This window comes from Branchiostoma floridae, chromosome 2, assembly GCF_000003815.2.
Source record: "Branchiostoma floridae strain S238N-H82 chromosome 2, Bfl_VNyyK, whole genome shotgun sequence".
NCBI lineage: Eukaryota > Metazoa > Chordata > Leptocardii > Amphioxiformes > Branchiostomatidae > Branchiostoma > Branchiostoma floridae.
In genome coordinates this window covers 4577487-4595474 of record NC_049980.1, presented here as the reverse complement: position 1 = coordinate 4595474, position 17988 = coordinate 4577487, and the positions used below count along the sequence as shown (strand labels likewise).

At 40.8% G+C, this 17988-nt stretch overlaps 1 protein-coding gene across 3 annotated transcripts in view; it reads right to left on the bottom strand.

The window, feature by feature from the left end:
* Positions 1-154: 154 nt before the first annotated feature.
* LOC118410062 (dual oxidase 2-like) overlaps positions 155-17988 on the bottom strand; it is a 37134-nt gene continuing 19300 nt past the window's right edge. The window contains exons 19-36 of one of the 3 annotated variants that reach the window (XM_035811540.1): positions 16517-16702; positions 15091-15153; positions 14149-14371; positions 13589-13682; positions 12813-12988; positions 11579-11626; positions 10263-10347; positions 9766-9983; positions 8901-9131; positions 8057-8150; positions 7580-7629; positions 6948-7108; positions 5902-6022; positions 5112-5344; positions 4212-4370; positions 3371-3526; positions 2797-2925; positions 155-1804 (exon numbers count right to left, since the gene is read on the bottom strand). In XM_035811540.1, the coding sequence (XP_035667433.1) occupies positions 1682-1804; positions 2797-2925; positions 3371-3526; positions 4212-4370; positions 5112-5344; positions 5902-6022; positions 6948-7108; positions 7580-7629; positions 8057-8150; positions 8901-9131; positions 9766-9983; positions 10263-10347; positions 11579-11626; positions 12813-12988; positions 13589-13682; positions 14149-14371; positions 15091-15153; positions 16517-16702 (2550 nt within the window). In that variant the 3' untranslated portion in view covers positions 155-1681. The remainder of the gene's footprint in view (positions 1805-2796; positions 2926-3370; positions 3527-4211; positions 4371-5111; positions 5345-5901; positions 6023-6947; positions 7109-7579; positions 7630-8056; positions 8151-8900; positions 9132-9765; positions 9984-10262; positions 10348-11578; positions 11627-12812; positions 12989-13588; positions 13683-14148; positions 14372-15090; positions 15154-16516; positions 16703-17988) is intronic. The other 2 variants (XM_035811541.1, XM_035811542.1) reach the window with 2 other exon arrangements.

Here is a 17988-nt window from a genome sequence, read left to right as displayed (position 1 = left end):
TGGAAACAGCCGAAATGTAAGCAAATCAACATGGCCTAAGCTTTAAAAAGTTGACGAGCAGACAATACGTTGTCATGTTGACAAAGACAATTGACGATTTACTGTAGTACTAACATTACACAAACCATATGAACAACAACAACTGAGATTATGATTGTGGAATATAAAAAGCTTTATTCATAAAAAATGCTTCCGTTTACATGATGCTGATCCAAAGCAAGCCAGCAGAAAATGCATCTGATAAAAAAACGTCGAACTTTCTTTGTCTTTACAAGCCCTGATCTTATTAAATTCTTCATGTAAAATGTGTAAAATATTCGTCAAGGAAACTTTGAATCCCAACGTTCTCATTTTTATATCAATAATCGTACATGTATATAGAAAGAAAATATGTAAAACAGAAAAAGAAAGACTACCTACTAAACAGCGCCAAACTACAGCACTTTGACAATAAAGCTAAAGGCAAGTAAGACCATAAAACGTGTACACCCTATCAACATTAAGAACAGACTGATCAAACATTTCATGATCAAGGAGTTTCATCTCCTTCTTCGTTGATGCCATAAATGTCTTGGATATTGGCCAGGGATAATGCACATTCATAAAATCACAATGTTCAACATAGCATTAACGAACAGACCATAAATGATTCAAAGGGGGGAATACTGAATCACAATAATATTCATTTTCCCCTTCTGGGTTTTGTTTTTGTTAGTCTTTACATTAAAAAAAAATCGTATTTAATGTACTTCTCTGATTCTTTTGGAGCCATGGGTCTTTTTTGTAAATATTTGCCAATGTTCTACACACCCCTTCATAGTCATCTATAGTCCGTCCCTTATATCATAAGCAGTATAATACATCGCAGCAACAATGAATAAAATATTGTTTTTTAAAAATCAAGCACTATATATTTTTGCAACAGTTTACATCTATTCTCCACTATCACCACAAAACAATAAAAATCTGAATGTCTCCAGACCGGTCTGTCTGTCTGCTATAATTGTCTTTTCCTTTACCTGGCAATGGTTTTATGAAAGTTCACACAATTTTCCAAAAGTTCCCCCATTGAGAGCCTTTCAGCATAGCACATTCAAGGTTTTCCTCTAGCTCACATCTTATACAGTTCAACTTCAATTATCAGTTTCAAAGTCCATCTACAATTACAACAGTTTCTTTCCTGATGATAACTGTTTCCCTCCTATATACAATATTCAAAACCAGTTCTCTGCTATCTCCTAGCACAATAAATTTCCACCATCCCTCAACTTAGTTCAATGCAAAAAAGTGGTCAACTGGCCTGGCATTGAACCCGTTAAAAGATACAAAAATTTAAGTCAAGTAGGAATGTATCTGAAGCAATCATCTGTCATAACCTATATTATACAACCTTAAGTAGATACACATGCATGATGAATGTAATGTCATCCACCATATTTGTGCGAGTTTACCCTTCCTAAAATAATCTTTATCTTGTGCTAAACACTACACAGAAAGTTTAGTTTAGAAGTTTTCAGATTGATTGTCATGAAGGGTAATAGATATAAATTTGTTCTTAAGTCATATAGTTGCATATTTTCAAAAAGGGTATAAATTCATTTTGACTGTACTGGACAGTACAAAATAGATCCTTATCTATTTGATATCTATTTGATACCTAATGCTTAACACTTCAAGATGTTTAGAAGTTCTCGAAGTGGTGGATGAACGATGCGCCGTCAACTCTGTTCATCGCGCCGCAGGCCTTGTCGGCAGTATAAGTCATGGGAGGGGGGCCGCAACTGAATACGCCAAAGGTGCTCACCTGGAAAATCAGAGAAATGGTAAGATACCGGGTATAAACATATACTTGGATAGTTTGGTAGATAGTTTGATACTTACCTTAGTAGTACTTGGATAGTAGAGTTTATTTGGATAGTTTGGTACCAATCTTATAGATCTGGTAGCCATGTATGTGTGTCCTTATTTTGTTTATGTACATGAGGAGAAGACCTCGATAAGCAGGGTCTGCTTTACTTCTCATCCACTTTAAAGAAATGTGAATGAAAAAAATTTTTTTTTTAAATCTGATCGATCAGGTATGTAAATTGCTGGAAACAAAGTCCTTTGTACACAACGTATTACCTAACTTGTAGATTTGACATGCCAAGATTGCGATGTTACAAATATTTTTTAGGGAAATTTTGGTTTCAAAATGAAATCTATAATCTTCTCATGGATAATAGAACAACTGAAATTTTCACAATGCATTTCTCAGAAATTCAACAAATGAATCCACAAGACTTACTGAAGATGCAGAAACTTTTGCGGTGGTTTGATGTTCGTGGTTTTCGCGGTGGCCCCTTCACCATGAATTTAAAACCACAGCAAACACTTTTCCATAATAGTTGGAGACTAAAGTGCATGGTGCTACCGTGAAATCAAAACCACAGCGAAACGTCCATTTTCCCACTGCCGCGAAATTAAATCTCTGTGAACTTGAATGCATTTACTGTAGTGTACAAATGTAGTATCAAAGGATAATATATCATATAGAAATTTGTATGTTCCATACGGGTTAGCTTAGATAGGCTATATCATAATGACGTTAATGACCTTGATGTATAAGGTGTTATAAGGCCTAGTCAGTTGCTACATTGTATAACCACTTTATAAATCCACCTCATTTGCTTTGCTCACCCGGTAGATCTATTCAATGGTTATAGCAAATGACAAGGCCTTATGACAGAATATACAGCTTGGGGTGGATCATTAACTCTTCATTCCATCATGAGCCACATTATGAAGCAGGCCTACCTCAGGGTGCTCGTCCTGTAGGGTGTCGAAGAAGGACTCGAAGTTGGGACGACCAAAGTGGGTGATGGAGTTCAGGCCTGTGAAGAGACTCCGCCCGGAGATACGCTGGAAGTGGCGCTCACAGATGTACTGAGGGAAAAGAGAACAAAAACTTTACAACGTTGCACTTTCCAGTACATTTGTATATTTGTCGGCACATCCTGGTGTGGTGCTCTAAGAGGATGGCTAAGAAGGCAAGGCAGCTCTTACAATCTCCAAACTCATCCAGCAGAGATGGGACAGAATCTTCTTCTGATTGGCTTCCTCAGTCTAGTCTAAGCAATTGTACAACTGTACAGTTACTGTCTAATCTACATGTATCGTACTGTAGATCTATGGTAAAACAGTGTAATGAAGATGTAGTCGTCTTGCTAACTAAGCAAACACCTGGTCCATTAACAAACAAATCAACACGTCACTATCCGTACCAGCATAGTAGTCCTGAGGTCAAACTTCTGGTAGAACTGTGTGATGAAGCTGTTCTTAATAGTATACATATTGAAAAACAAACAAACAAACAAACATGTGTCCTTACCAGCATGGTGGTCCTGAGGTCGAACTTCTGGTAGAACTGTGTGATGAAGATGTGCACGCTGACCAGGTCGTTCTTGTCCTTCTCCTCCACCTCCCGAATGATGTCAGTCAGCCACTCGAACTGCTTCTGGGTCCGGGTCACCCACAGGAAGTACACCTGGTGTGATACATCATCATCAACATCATCATCATCATCACTATCAACATAATTACATCATCATCAACAGTAACTTTACAACAGTAACTGTACTCTGTTAGACGTTCCTGTCCTTACTTCAGTGTTCTTTGTGAGGCATTTCGTACAACTTTCTTTGGGTGTTTCTGTGCCATGTATTGTAATTGTTAATTCTCTTTAATATGTTTTTTTGTAATCGCCATACAACAATCGTACAAATCAGTGTTATTTAGTTTGTTCTGTATAGGCTGTAAGGCTGATTTTCTGAATAAACTATTGAAACTATTGAACTTTATCATCATCACATCATTATTATCATCACATTATTATAATCTCACATAATTAACATCAATATTACAAATTCTTTAAAATCTCTAGATACAGATGTGCAAAATCTATGCTGAGAACTTTATTTGATAGAAGTACACCCAAAGAATATAGTTTGGTTCAGGATAAGTTGTTTGCATTGTCGACAGAGGTGCACGCAACATCGAATCGTTCATATTGAGCTATGGAATACCGGGCTGTACCATACAATACGGGCCAGTCCGCACACAGATATTGAACGTAAATACAGACCAGGTATGATATAAATTTATGGACAACAGGTTTTGTGACTCAAATATCAAATGTATGATGGTTCTCAGGAGAGATGCTATTTTCTTACCTTCTTGCAGTTGAACTTGGCTCCTTGTGCAGACTTCTGCACGATGTCCTTCAGGATGGCGGCGAATGGCGTGACCCCGATCCCGCCACCGATTAGTATGGCCACGGGGAACTTGTACCAGTCCTGATGACCCTCCCCATAGGGACCGTCAACAAACACCTGGGGGAACAAGAAGAAATATTGAGTTCTTCATTCTATAGACTTAGTTGACATGCTGTGAGAAAACTCAGACCTATCTTGTGAAGATAGAAATTCAACGATACATTTTTTGTATGGACACCAAATTTTCTCAACTCCTGGTGCATTCCATATTGACATGTGACTGTGTTTTTTTGGGTGGGTATGACATGAAAAATTACAACTCGGTGTATTCTGCATCACCCTCGGTCCCAGCCCTCCCACGGGTCGGATCACCCTCTGGCCTTAGGCCATCGGGCAGTCCTGCCCACAGTCGGACTGGTACCTCTGCTGATATGGAAAACAAATTGTGTTGTATTCTGTGATTTACATTACGTCATACCTGTGACGCGAAAACGTTCGATACGGGTGTTCCGGACCGGGTGATAACTTTCCGTATGGCACAGGCTCTAAGTTGTATCACACTGGCTCCATTCATATAAATCGAACCATTTCGAGCGGGCCGATTGTGGCACGATTGGCAATTCGAATACCTGATTTGGACGTTGGAACATTGCTGTTGTAACGCTTTTTGTTTGAGGGCACCAAATTTGTTCAACTTCTGGTGCATTTTGCATCAAAACATTGGGTTTTCTCAGGTGGGTATGACATAAATAAAATACAACACTGTGTATTTTGCATCACCCCCGGTCCCAGCCCTCCCGCGGGTTGGGCTGGAACCTCGGGTGATGCGGAATACACCGTGTTGTATTCTATATGTACCTTGGGATAGCCAAAGTCTGGCTGTATCTTGGCCGGATCGTACACCTTCCTGAGGTTGTTGGTCCAGGGTCCGACGGAGCGGATGTGGAGGCTGAGCGTGTCCTCGTGCGGCGCTGACGTCAGCGTGAAGGGGTGGTACTCGTTGTCGCCCAGGGCGGCAGAGGCGATACGCACCCATTGGCCAGACTTGTAGTCAAAGTTGGTGGGACGTTTGAACTTCAGCATGGTCACATCTGGTGGTAAAAAGAATGAGAAGTACATGATTATACAAAATGTATTATTATAATTATACTATGCAGTTACCAGGACTATTAGCCTACAAAGAAGAGCTTGTACTAGCTCCTCCCAATCCTCACAGCAACCTTTGTACATGCCTTTTAGAAACCATCATCATGATGGTCTTCAACCCAAGTATCAAGAGTTTTGTACTACAAGTGCAGTGTCAACTCAAGGATGAAAGTAGGCACAATTCAAGGAACAAAACATGTTATCAACTATCACGGCAAACCCAAGATGGTGGACGTAACCACTAGTGTACTATACTACAAACAAACAAACCATACCACTTGTTACATAGGTGGTGATCCAAAGCAACTGTAACCAAACTATAACATAGTGGCGCTACGTGTACGTACCTCACCTCACCTCACCTAGTCCCATCCTCATCAGGAGGGTCGGGGACCATGGTTGCCTCTAGCACAAGTACGTACAATCATGTCTAACTCTCCCCCGACAAAGAAACACAGAAGAGAAACCAGATAGTGAGAGAGTGAGAAGGGAATGTACTTACTGGACGGGAGGTGCTCTGCCTTGACAACAGGAATCTCCACCTTCTTGCGGCTGATGGACACCAGTTTGTCCAGGGTGAAGAGGATGACCGGACCCAGGAAGAAGTAGTAGAAGAATGGCTCCTGTTACAAACAACAAACAACAGATTGCAGTTGACACTTTGTTCCAAAACAACATCAAAAATAACCCTGCGCATTGAAATTCTTCCTGTCCTACTGCAGCCTTGTTAAGAATTCAAGTCAACAACTATTAGACCATATGACCTTTGGGACATGTGAATGTCAGCAATTGGTCATTTTAGTGCCAAGAAATTTGTTGAGCAGAGCTTGGCAGCGGCAGGCAGCACAACTTCCTTGCAGAATAAACTTCATTATGACCAACAGCTGCTAATCAAACATTTCTAAAAGCCCCTCTAAATCTGCGACACCTGCCCGAGAATATCTGACCCTACTTTGCTGGTATGCTTTTGATACTCAGAGCTCACACTGGGAATGACCCCTACTCTTTTCTATAAGTGTGCCATTTTTTTCATGCCCAAAGTGTGGCTCTCCTAAAACAGGGGACCTCCTTTAACATCCAACCCAAGGGACATCCCTAGCCGAATGTGGGTAGTACTGACATTTTAACGGACATGGTTACAGTTATACAGTATAGGGGTGTACCGGTACAAAACCGTTTTTTCTTGTTGGACCATTAAAAAAAAAGAGCCTGATAAAAATCTGTGGAGCGGACTTTGGAGCAATTAGGAAATGAAAAGATTATATCTGAACTCATTCACACGTTCGGGGGCAAAGTCAAACTTGCAATTGCATTACTCAAAACGACCACTTTGTTAGTCCGAGTCTAACCCAAAATTTTCAGTTCTCTTAGACACGTGTCAAAGATGACGGTGTGTCTATTGCGGCCGCTACCACTCGGAGTTGAGGACGAAAGTTTTCACAGACAATCAGGTCTAGGTTCAGGTCTGGACCTGATGCTCTGGACCTAAAATGGATCTGTACCCAAATTTTCTGTACTGGTACCCACCTCTAGTACAGTAATACATACCTGAACAAGATTTCCAGACCCGTGCACGATCGTCAGGATGTACAGGATCGGGTACAGATTGTGGGTGAGCCAGAAGGCCTTGAACACGTAACGCCGGGCGTACTGAGTCGCAAACACGTACATGATTGCGATAACCAGAACAAGCAGCACTCCGGTCATGCCTGTGTGATTTAAGAGGTTTCATTAATTTATTGGTTGGTTTAAGCTTTGTGCCCATATAAAAAAAAGCAACAAAAGAACATCTTCAAAAACAACTAGACTGTCATTTTATTTGCATTTATTATTTCAACCGTAAATATTCATAACAGACTTCTAGTTGGGGATTTAAAACAAACAAGAGTTTACCATAGATAGAGGCATGACTATTGGCTCAATGGGCCAAAGGGCCATAATTCACATTGTCACATCAAATTACTTGGTCCCCAGACGGTCAAATGCATTTTATAAGTCTAATATTAGGGAAATTTTGGGAAAACTTGAATCTGAGCAAATCAATTGCACGGTACACTCTGCTTTCCTCCACATTTTTTTTTTTGCAGGCAACTGTGACCCATTGATTTTATGGTGACATTAATAAGTTAATCACATAATTATTATTAATAATAAACAATAGAACATGATCATAGTCTCACCAGTTGTTGTCGCAAAACACCAGTAGTGGAACTTGGGAAGTTCGTTGGAGCTGTAAAAAATTGAAAGTCTTTATTTCACATCTGAATCCATTTCCGTCACATTCTTAGACTACTACTGTAACAATATTGCCATAATTTCCACAACTTTACAAAATTTATGTTTAACTTATTTGTGTGGAGTAGATGATCAACTGACATAATTTATGCAATGAGACTTTTTTTCTTGATCAACAAAGGAAAGTACAGGATGCAGAGGTGATGCACTCTACATGTAGCAACCAGCTTATATCAACATTACCTCTCGAGAAAAAAATTAACCCGATTTTGGGAATTTTAGACAGTCACCTTATTTGCAAAATTATTGACAAACACTCATAATACAATAAGTCACAAAGGTTAAAATCATTCAGGCGAAGATATGACCAGTTTGACTGATGTAATTATAAAATCTGAGATAAACGAAGAAAAATGACTCACTAGTGGAAGTAGTCCCTGAAGAGGCAGGTCAGGTCGTCGGCAGTCTGAGTGGAGATGTGGTAGAAGTTGATGGCGTGGCCGATACAGTGCATAACTGCAGGAACAAGTTTTAAGTTTAACGATTTAACATGGATATGATGAATTATATATAGCCTAAAGGGCAGGTTTTCAACTTGAATGTGTCCTGGGGGACGATGACCCAAAACCTTTAAGTTAGAAAGTAAATATGAGATGAATTTGTGCACATTCAATCAGATGACAACAAGTATATTACTCTATGGATGACAACTTCTGCAACTGCAAATTAATTGCATGCGGGGAAAAAGGTGGGGGGGGGGGGAACAAAACAAGATGACTAGTACATACATGTATTCAAATTGAACACCATGTAACATGTAAAAAGAATTAAAGCAAGAAAAAATGGAAACCATAACCAACAGGTTTTTCTAAGTAAGTTTGTAGCCTGATTCAATTGCGCTTCTTATTGGCCCGTCCTACATTGCCGCTGGGAGGGGCCATTTACAGCCCTGGACAGCAGAGTTTGCATTACACTAACTACTAAGTTTCTTAAGTTTCTTAGTCCTCCCCTCCTATGGACTCAGAAGTTTTTCAAAATCGCAAGAAAAATTATTAATTTTGATTTTATTGGGATTGAAACAAATAGGAAACAGGCAGCTAATACACATCGGAAACAGGCAGCTACATAAGCTTAGGTGTCGTGACCCACACATAACACATCACAGTAGTATAACACAATCAGTACACTAATACATTTCACCACAGCTGGCTCTTGATAAAACCTGAAAAGGGTGAATGAGATCAGTAAAATGTATATTCTACCCACCTGTGAAGAACAGGCCCGTCATGGCGATGATCTTGTGCAAGGTGATGGCGGAGTCAAAGGGGATGTACAGATGAAGGAAGGTCTCGCGCATGTGGGTGATCGTGTTGCGGCACATCGTGACCAGGATGATTGAGAACGCCCACATCATGCCGCTGGCGGCGCCGCGGGTCACCGTCACACCGTAGCCCGCGATACGACGGAGTCCGGCGTGTTCACGTTCCACAGAGTAGTCTGGGGAGGGCAATGGAAGACGTCAATTTATCATTGACTCCCTTCCAAAGCTCAGTTCAATAGTCGAATCTCAGGAGAAACACACCCAGCAAAAGATGAGATACATTGTATCCTCCTGTGTGCATATTCCTTTCTAGTCAGAGGGTTCTTTATAATAGTGTTTGCTTTGGAGGATACATATGCGAAAGGTTTCCTTATAGCCAATTAGAGATTGTCATTCTAATGTGTTTCTCATGAGTTTCATGGTAATCAATCACTCCTAGGAGGAGAGCATAGCAGACAACAGGTTGGCAGGTCCTTGTGTTTCTGTGGATGGAGCAATTAGTCACGGATATTAGCTAGACTATGTTTTTCATTGGGTTTCACATTAGTGTATCGTTCAGTCATACATTATAACTGTAAAATTACATTGTCATGACTGTAAAAGGTGATAATTACATCAAAATCTCACTCAATGGTACAATCTTATTTGCCCACTCGGGCAAGTGAGGCAGGTTATGTGCTTGCCCGATCAGCACTAGTCTTTTACTTGCCCTGGACAGGCGAACTTGTCCAACTCAGCTACTCCACCAATCATTATAGCATAACTGAAAACATAATCTTCTTGGCGAAGGTAAAAATCATTGTTACTCACAGTAGGCCCTCTCAGCAAAGATCCCAATGGTCACCAGTGTGTACAGGGTCAGCCAGAAGATGTGCAGGCGGTAGTTCTGGATGTACCGCTTCAGCGCGTTGAAGTTCTTCATGACGGGGTTGGTGGTGTACTTCTTGTCCTTGAGGGTGTCGACCTTCAGGCCCTGTCCAACCCTCTGGGAAGGTCGGTTGCTCGCTGCTCCGTTGCGTTCCTCGGGTCTGTGGGAAACAATGTTGGACCCTGACATTATTGTCACGTTATACTGAGTATTTTTGTCAACTGTTATCATAATTGTTAAATTTGGTTTGCAGTTCAGTTTTTTAAACTGCCAAGACCAACTAATGCTATCTTAATATCTTAGTATATCTATCAACTAAAATTAAATGCTATCTTAATATCTTTAATATCTTAGGCCAGAAAGACCTTGTCACCAATGATGTCATATGAAAGTTCTCTACAAATTCCAAAAGTGTATTCTCAGCAAAAAAAACACATACGGTTGGTAAGCTCGGATGATGGTCTTCCTGGCTCGGTTCAGGACGGTTTGGTGGCGTGTCGCTTCTCCCGGTGTCAGAACGTTTGCTATGGTCGTGAGGAAAGCAGCATTAGAAACATTCTCCGACTGGCAAGATCACAATGGGGCCGCTGTATATAAGGATCTGACTTCAGGAACGCTCTTCTTATAAAATGGGGCTTCAAGCAATAGCCTCTGAATTTCACGCTGTGGTCTATAGAGGCTAATAACCCCACTACTGAACCATAGAGTTGGGGTAGGTGGTTGGAATCCAAGCCAACTAATCAAAACTCCAAACTCTACATGATCAACACCCCCAAAGAGGGATAACAGTCCTTTGGAGTGGGGTGGGGGGGCAAAATTTGTAACTAAAAAAAGTTCACTTCAAACATTCTGTCATATTGCATCATGCACGTTGCATTGTGCCTATAACTTATAAGCAGTTACCACCAAGTAACAATATAAACATGCACATGTTAACCCTCTATGCATGGCAAGACAGTGTCTATTTCTTTGCCTATCTCTGATTGGATTTCACAATGTTTGGCTGATTCTGTATTCATTTCAATGAGGTCTTTTACATAATAACTAACACCTGCTGGAAAGAACGCACAGTCCTGCCAAATTTGTACAACTGTTACTATTCAAGTGACCACCTGGCCTATTGTGAACACTTTTGGGTCATCAGGTCCTTCAGATAATTTTTCCCATTGAAACAAGCATTCAGAATCCTGTCTGCAATGTACAGTGACCATCTGTCCAAACAGACCAGTTTGACCAGTTTTCTTGGGCAGTTTTGACTGTAACAGTTACAATTTCCTATAATATAACAGGGCTCGAAATACTGGGGTTTTGTGCACCCATGAGGTGCACCCAAAATTGGAGCTGTGCACCCATTTTTTTTTTCTGCGAGTGCACAGGGTGCACCCAAATATATTCATAGGCTTATGTACTATGTTAAGATGTCAGTATACTAAGTAAACACCATATTCTTGACATCTATGTGTAAAGATAATAAAATGACTGATTTCTGAAGAGCTCCATTCAAATTACTAAATGTAGTAGGTTTGCAATTAGGTTATTCTGATATTCTACTTCATTTTATGTGGTGCACCCAAAGATATTTTGGTGCACCCAATTTTCTAGGTTGGGTGCACCAGTGCACCTATTCCGAAAAATGAATTTCGAGCCCTGTATAATGTATTAGACTACAAGAAAAAGCCACCAAAAAGCACACCCTGTTTGTTATACAAGCACCCAAATCGTTCAGGACCAGCACCACCAGTGTTACAGACTCACCCTCACTGACTCGGCGAGCCTGGTTCTTCAGCTTCTCAGTGGGAAGCCCTGAACAACATTTAGTGTACAACAGTCTTTCCCCTCAGTACATACTTTGTGTACTACTTAAAGCCCAACTATATACTAAGTAACATTTTGGAACTAAAATTGAAAACATTCTCTAGAACGAAAACCTTCATGTGAATGACATTTACAACACAGTACCACTTTTCTGCATATCTGTACCTGCATAATTGTATACTGTATAGTATATATAGAATACAACACGGTGTATTCCGTATAACCCGAGGTACCAGCCCTACCGCGGGTAGGATCACCCGATGGCCGAAGGGCTGGGACCGAAGTTATCACACGGTCCGGAACACCTATATCGAACGTTTTCGTGGCCCAGGTACGGCATTAGCCAGTATAACTGCCCTTTGATGTAAAACACTTAGTCTAGCTTCGCAGGTACGTGGGGTGGTTTGAGATGGTTTCAGAAACTCAGCAGACCTTGGCGTACTAGCTTGTTTTTGTACAATTCACAAACACACAAAATGATGATCCAAATATGCAGACAAGTGGTAATGTACAATGCATTCACATGAAGGTTTTGTTCTTGAGAATATTTGCAATTTTGGGCCAAAATGTAGTAGTGGGGCTTTAAGATTAAAAACCTTTTCCCATTCACCAGTTTAAATTTGAGGTTACAAACTCAAATTAATATTTCCAATAAAACAAATGACAAGTTTGACTTACAACACCTTGTCCTTAACCCCAGTAAAACCACATTTTGTACAATACAAAAACAACATGCACAGACAAGACACAATGTGAATGACCAGTAAGCATTGCATATTAATGATGAACATTGTACTCAAAAGTTAGTTGTAATGAGTATTGTCCCTGTCTCATCTACAATCATGAAGTTTAAGAGTTGGAAAGTAAAATTTTCAGAGCATTTCTCCACAATGTAATAAAATTTTATAATAAGGCAAGGTGTCATATGAGCATTTCTACTAAATTACATTCAAATGTGTGCTGGAAAGTCCAAACATCAATCAGGTTTTTTAGGAGAAAGAAAGAATTGAGTGAAATCGGCACATCAAATTTCACAATTTCGTAAGCTAACAACAATTTCTCAAACTTGAACCTCCTAGTAGACTTTCTTTGGGGACATCATGCTATGCTTGATGGTCGCACAACACAATACCACACATTACACGACACAACACAGTACAACAGCTCCACCTACCGCCCAGGTTGAGCGCTGCATTGCTGAGGGCCTGCTTGTGTTCTCCCAGGATGTTAATGAAGTCCTGCTGAGTCATCTGTTCTCGGTCCCGGACCCCGCCCTGTTCCATCATCGAGTCCACCAGCATGTCCAGCTGCGACTGTTCAACCTCCGTGTTCACCATGTCCATCATTGACCTGTGGGGAAGAGTAAACAATTGTTTATTTGTTTGTTTGTTTGTTAGCCCATTTTCACATTCCCCTTGGCAAACCGCCAGTACTGAAAATCTACTCTTAAGTACTGGTCAACTACAAACAGTAGGATTTTAGTAGATTGTCAGTAAATCGACTCCCACTGTCCTACTGGACCAGTACTGCCAAGTTACTTACACCTCTATCTACTGTTCTTTTGCTGTCAGAACAGTACTAAAATTCTACTGATTTACTACTGACTCAGAGATAGTTTGACCAATCAGATCACTACTGACATCTACGGTAAGTTCTACTACTGGCTATCTATTGCGATATTGACCAATCAGATCACTACTGACATCTACTGTTCTACTTCTGGACATCTAATGAGATATTTTGACCAATCAGATCACTACTGACAACTACTGTTCTACTACTGGCCATCTACTGCGACACTGACCAATCAGATCACTACTGACATCTACTGTTCTACTACTGGCTATCTACTGCGACACTGACCAATCAGATCACTACTGACATCTACTGTTCTACTACAGAACATCTACTACTCAGAGACCAATCAGATCACCACTGCCATCTACTCACTTCAGCATGGTCTTGAACTCCTCCCTGCTGAGTTTCCCATCTCCGTCCACATCGTACATGTCAAACATGAGCTTGGCCTTCTCATCTGGGTTACCTGGAAAAGACCACAAAGAAGATTTTTACTGTATTTTGTGAAAAAAATAATGAGAAATCACGGAAACTTAGTGAAAGGAAAACTTGTCAGGTGCATGGTACTAGCATGGCATTATAATTTATGAAAACATTATTCGAGCCCTGTAGCTATTGCTGTCAGTAGAGAGATTAGTAATCGAAGATCTCATACATCTGAGATATACTGTATTTTGTATTTCTTGACTGTGAATTTCCTTTTTTTTATTCAGTATAGTTGTATTCCTTGCTGATTCGTCCTAACGTAACAGATATGCATACAACAGGAAATAGAAGACAGGAGAAATCAGATAAGCTATTCTGGGACCTTTCTTGGACCTTTGACCTAACTTGTTGTATTCATAACTACGGACACACAAGAAAACAGACAGACAGCTGCAGATACACAAAAGTAAAACCTTTGTACATTGAGGTATCAAGTAGATACGTACCTTTGGCGAAGATGACAATGACGTCCAAGAATTCGCGGAAGTTGATGTACCCGCTGCCGTCCTTGTCCACCAAGTTGAACATCTGCTCCACAAACAGGGAATCCGGCTTCATTGAGAGACTTTCAGCGAACTCGGCACGCGTCAGCTCACAGGTCAGAACGTCTTTGGCGTCTTTGGAGTTGTACGTACTAATGTCCTCGCGGGCCTTCTCCTCCTTGAAAGCCTAAAATGAAGAGAATCTGAATAAACTCAACGGTTACAGATGACGGAGCTCGAAACCCAACATGTACCCGGTACCCACCTGTGACACACAGACAGCAGACAAACATGTTAACTACTGGTAATCACCAATGAATGAGAGGTATAAATTGAGACACATTTTGAGCATTATGGACAACATACATTTCTTGCTTTTAATGAATATACCAATCTGGATTAGTTAGACAACACCACCTTCAGTTTGAGACCACTCCTGGACCAGCAAAAACACATAACACTGCACCGTACACAACAACATCCCTGTTAGGCCAAACCATCTTAATTTCTTGGTTCTTGCGAAGTTGCATGATCATACTTTAGTCAAACTTGAACTTGAAGTTAGGCAAGACAAAAAAGAGAGCAGAAAGTTGACTATTTTCAGTCCTTAAAACTGAACAGACTTCAAGCCTTTTTTCATGATCCTAATGTTTCAATTTTGTTGTTTGTTCCAATCCAAAAACCAATAAATGAAATTGCAGTGGCCTATTAAAAATGAAACATGCCCTTGGATTATGTACCACTTTGGAGAAAACATGGATGAACACACAGACAACACAACCACATGACCACCACTTCTGCCTTTCAGTTAGTAAACACAGAAATAACACATTATTCCCGGGGTAAGTTGAGGTCTGATTTAATTTGACCACTTTTCCTCCATCGCGTTCACTTTGTAGTTTGTACCTTGTTGAAATAGCCAGAGTGAACGTCATCTCCATTCTGCTCTTTGAAACCACTGGCACCGGCCTGCATGGAGTCAAGGTCAAGGTGGTGTGGAAAGAAAGCATGTGGTATTTCATTTAGTTTTGAACGAAGGGGGACTGGACATTGGATTGTGTTTTGACTCGAATAACTGTACTCTCATTACAATGTCATAATACACATTAGGGTGATTGGTAGAGAGGCTTATATTCTGTTATAAATGAATGGTACTGCATTGAAGAGAGGCTGTTCATTCATGATCACCAGTGCATTCTTCTTGTGATCCTTCCGACAACGCCAATGTAGCAGGTTCAATCTAGATCTCTTTTCTGACATTTTCTCTCTCCATTTCTGATGTAACTGATATCTCCCACACCTCAATCCTCTCTCCCTGACCCTCTTGGAATAATCTATTCTACATGATAGGGGTCTCCCTGGCCGTAATCCTCTCTCCCTGACCCTCTTGGAATAATCTATTCTACATAATAGGGGTCTCCCACACCTCAATCCTCTCTCCCTGACCCTCTTGGAATAATCTATTCTACATGATAGGGGTCTCCCACACCTCAATCCTCTCTCCCTGACCCTCTTGGAATAATCTATTCTACATAATAGGGGTCTCCCACACCTCAATCCTCTCTCCCTGACCCTCTTGGAATAATCTATTCTACATAATAGGGGTCTCCCTGACCTCAATCCAGTCTCTCCTCACTCTTTTGGAATAGTCTACTCTACAAAATGGGTACACTTTGACACACAATGTACAAAACTTCAAGGCTATCTCCAAGATGGAAATTTGCTTGTTAGGACACACAAATTTCAGTCAATCCATTAAAAAAAAAAACACCTCAGTGACATGAAACCGGTGAAAATCCATTTTCGTAAGCTTAAAATGACAGATTTAACATCAGAGATCAACAACACTGGCTTCAAAACAATGCATAGGATGGAAGAAAAAAATCTAAAAAGCTGGAGACAGCCCTGGGCGCATAACCGTTTGCTTTTATACCATCAACTTCAAACTTTAGGGTAAAATAACAGTGATGAACCTGCTCCAACCTACTATACTTACCCATGGTCCACAGAGAAGCGTTTCGAAGATCTATAACGTATTCAGGCACAGTTCTGTGGAATAGTCTGAGGCAGGCGCCCTCTTTATCATCGTTTAAGAACTTGACTCGACTAGAATTTATGTAACTATGGACTATGAGATGGACTGATATTATGTTGAATACGAAAGTATCTATGGAATGTTGAACTGTATCTTTTGTGTACTGCATTGTATTTAGAAGGTATTTAGACCTCTGACCTCCCCCACCTTTGAAATCTTGAAAACCGGCTCAGGCCGAATGATGTATCAAGGTTAAATAAAGGTTGAAAGAAAAAAATGAAGATGTTCCGCCATTACCTGAGCAAAGATGATACGGAAGAACTTCTCCAGCTGTTTCTGGCGGTCGGCCTTGGTGACGATGGCCTTCATCAGATCGCTGCTCTTCATCTCCTGCCGCCTCCGCCCGACCTCCACCGCCCCGAGGAAGTCCTCCACCTGCATCAGCGCGTTGTCTCGGTCCTCCGTGTAATCGAAGTTCAGAATCTGTGCAGGACCGCAAATACATGTAACAGTGAATGTAAGTTCATCTGTGACGGCAGTTAACATAATGATACGATTTTTTAAGACTTTATATCCTCACAACTTGAGAAGGATCAGAGGACTGATCGAAAGCTTGTTGGTAAGCGCTTTATTTTTGTGTACGGATATAAAGTCTTAAAAAATCGTATCATTACATGTAACAGTCTTACTGTGCACTATCTGGTTTAGCGTCTTTTAATCCCTGTCTTGCATGGGTGCAATGGCCTAGTGGGTGGAGTGTTCGCCTTGCATTCGGTAGGTCGTGAGTTCTTAGCACTCAGCATTCGGGAAAGAGTATGGAAGTTGTACACACACCACTACCAGTGGACTAGCCCCATGCTGCAGTGATTGCGTTGTGTGGCCAAGGGCTACTGAAACGGAGATGTGCGCCGCCCTATGCGCCATCAGGCGCGGGAAGGACTTTAACTTTAACTTTAACTTGCAAGGGTTGGACGTTGTCGGGCGTCGTTTAGGTCTGATTGCTGATCTCCAGCTGCCTTTGTCTCAAGAGGGTTACCATTTTAGCAAGTTCAGTTTTCGATTTCAGTAGAAGCCAGTTAATTGCACCACGGATAACCGCACACTTCTGTTAAATGCACTGAATCCCAAAATCCCAAACCATAACTTTGCATTATCAAACCACACGGATAATTGCACGAAAAATGCTGGCATATGAAGTGTGCAATTAAACAGCTTCTACTGTATCTTTGTTGTCTACCCATCCTCTCTTGGGCTGACCACATGGATTCTGGCCCACTACAGATAAGTTCATGACCTTTCCTGGCCAATTGTCATGGGTCATTCTTTGCACGTAGCCATACCAGCGGTCCATAAAAAACGACAAGCAAACTACGTTAAACTCCTTCTCGTGCGTTTTAGAGTAATAGAACGAAAACCATACCTTCATTTTCATGGAGGTAAGGTTTCATTGTTTTTTTTTTCTAACTTGTAATTTTTTTTAGGCTGGCCAAAACTCTAGTGTGACATATTACAAATATACAGTTAAACAAAGTAAACTGAAATGCATGAGGACACTTTTCTTTCAATGTCAAACTCTAATAAATTTTGTGCATAAATGGATACATCTATCCTTTATTAGACAGGACAAGTAGTGTTTTTAATTCTGACAGAATCAGTATGAAGCATCCTGAATAAAAATTCTAAATGGAAGCTATGTGACTGATTGTCTATCGGCCCAAAAAAGTCAAGGGTCGGCAGGTTTTTCCAGCCGAGAGTAGGTAAGGAAACAC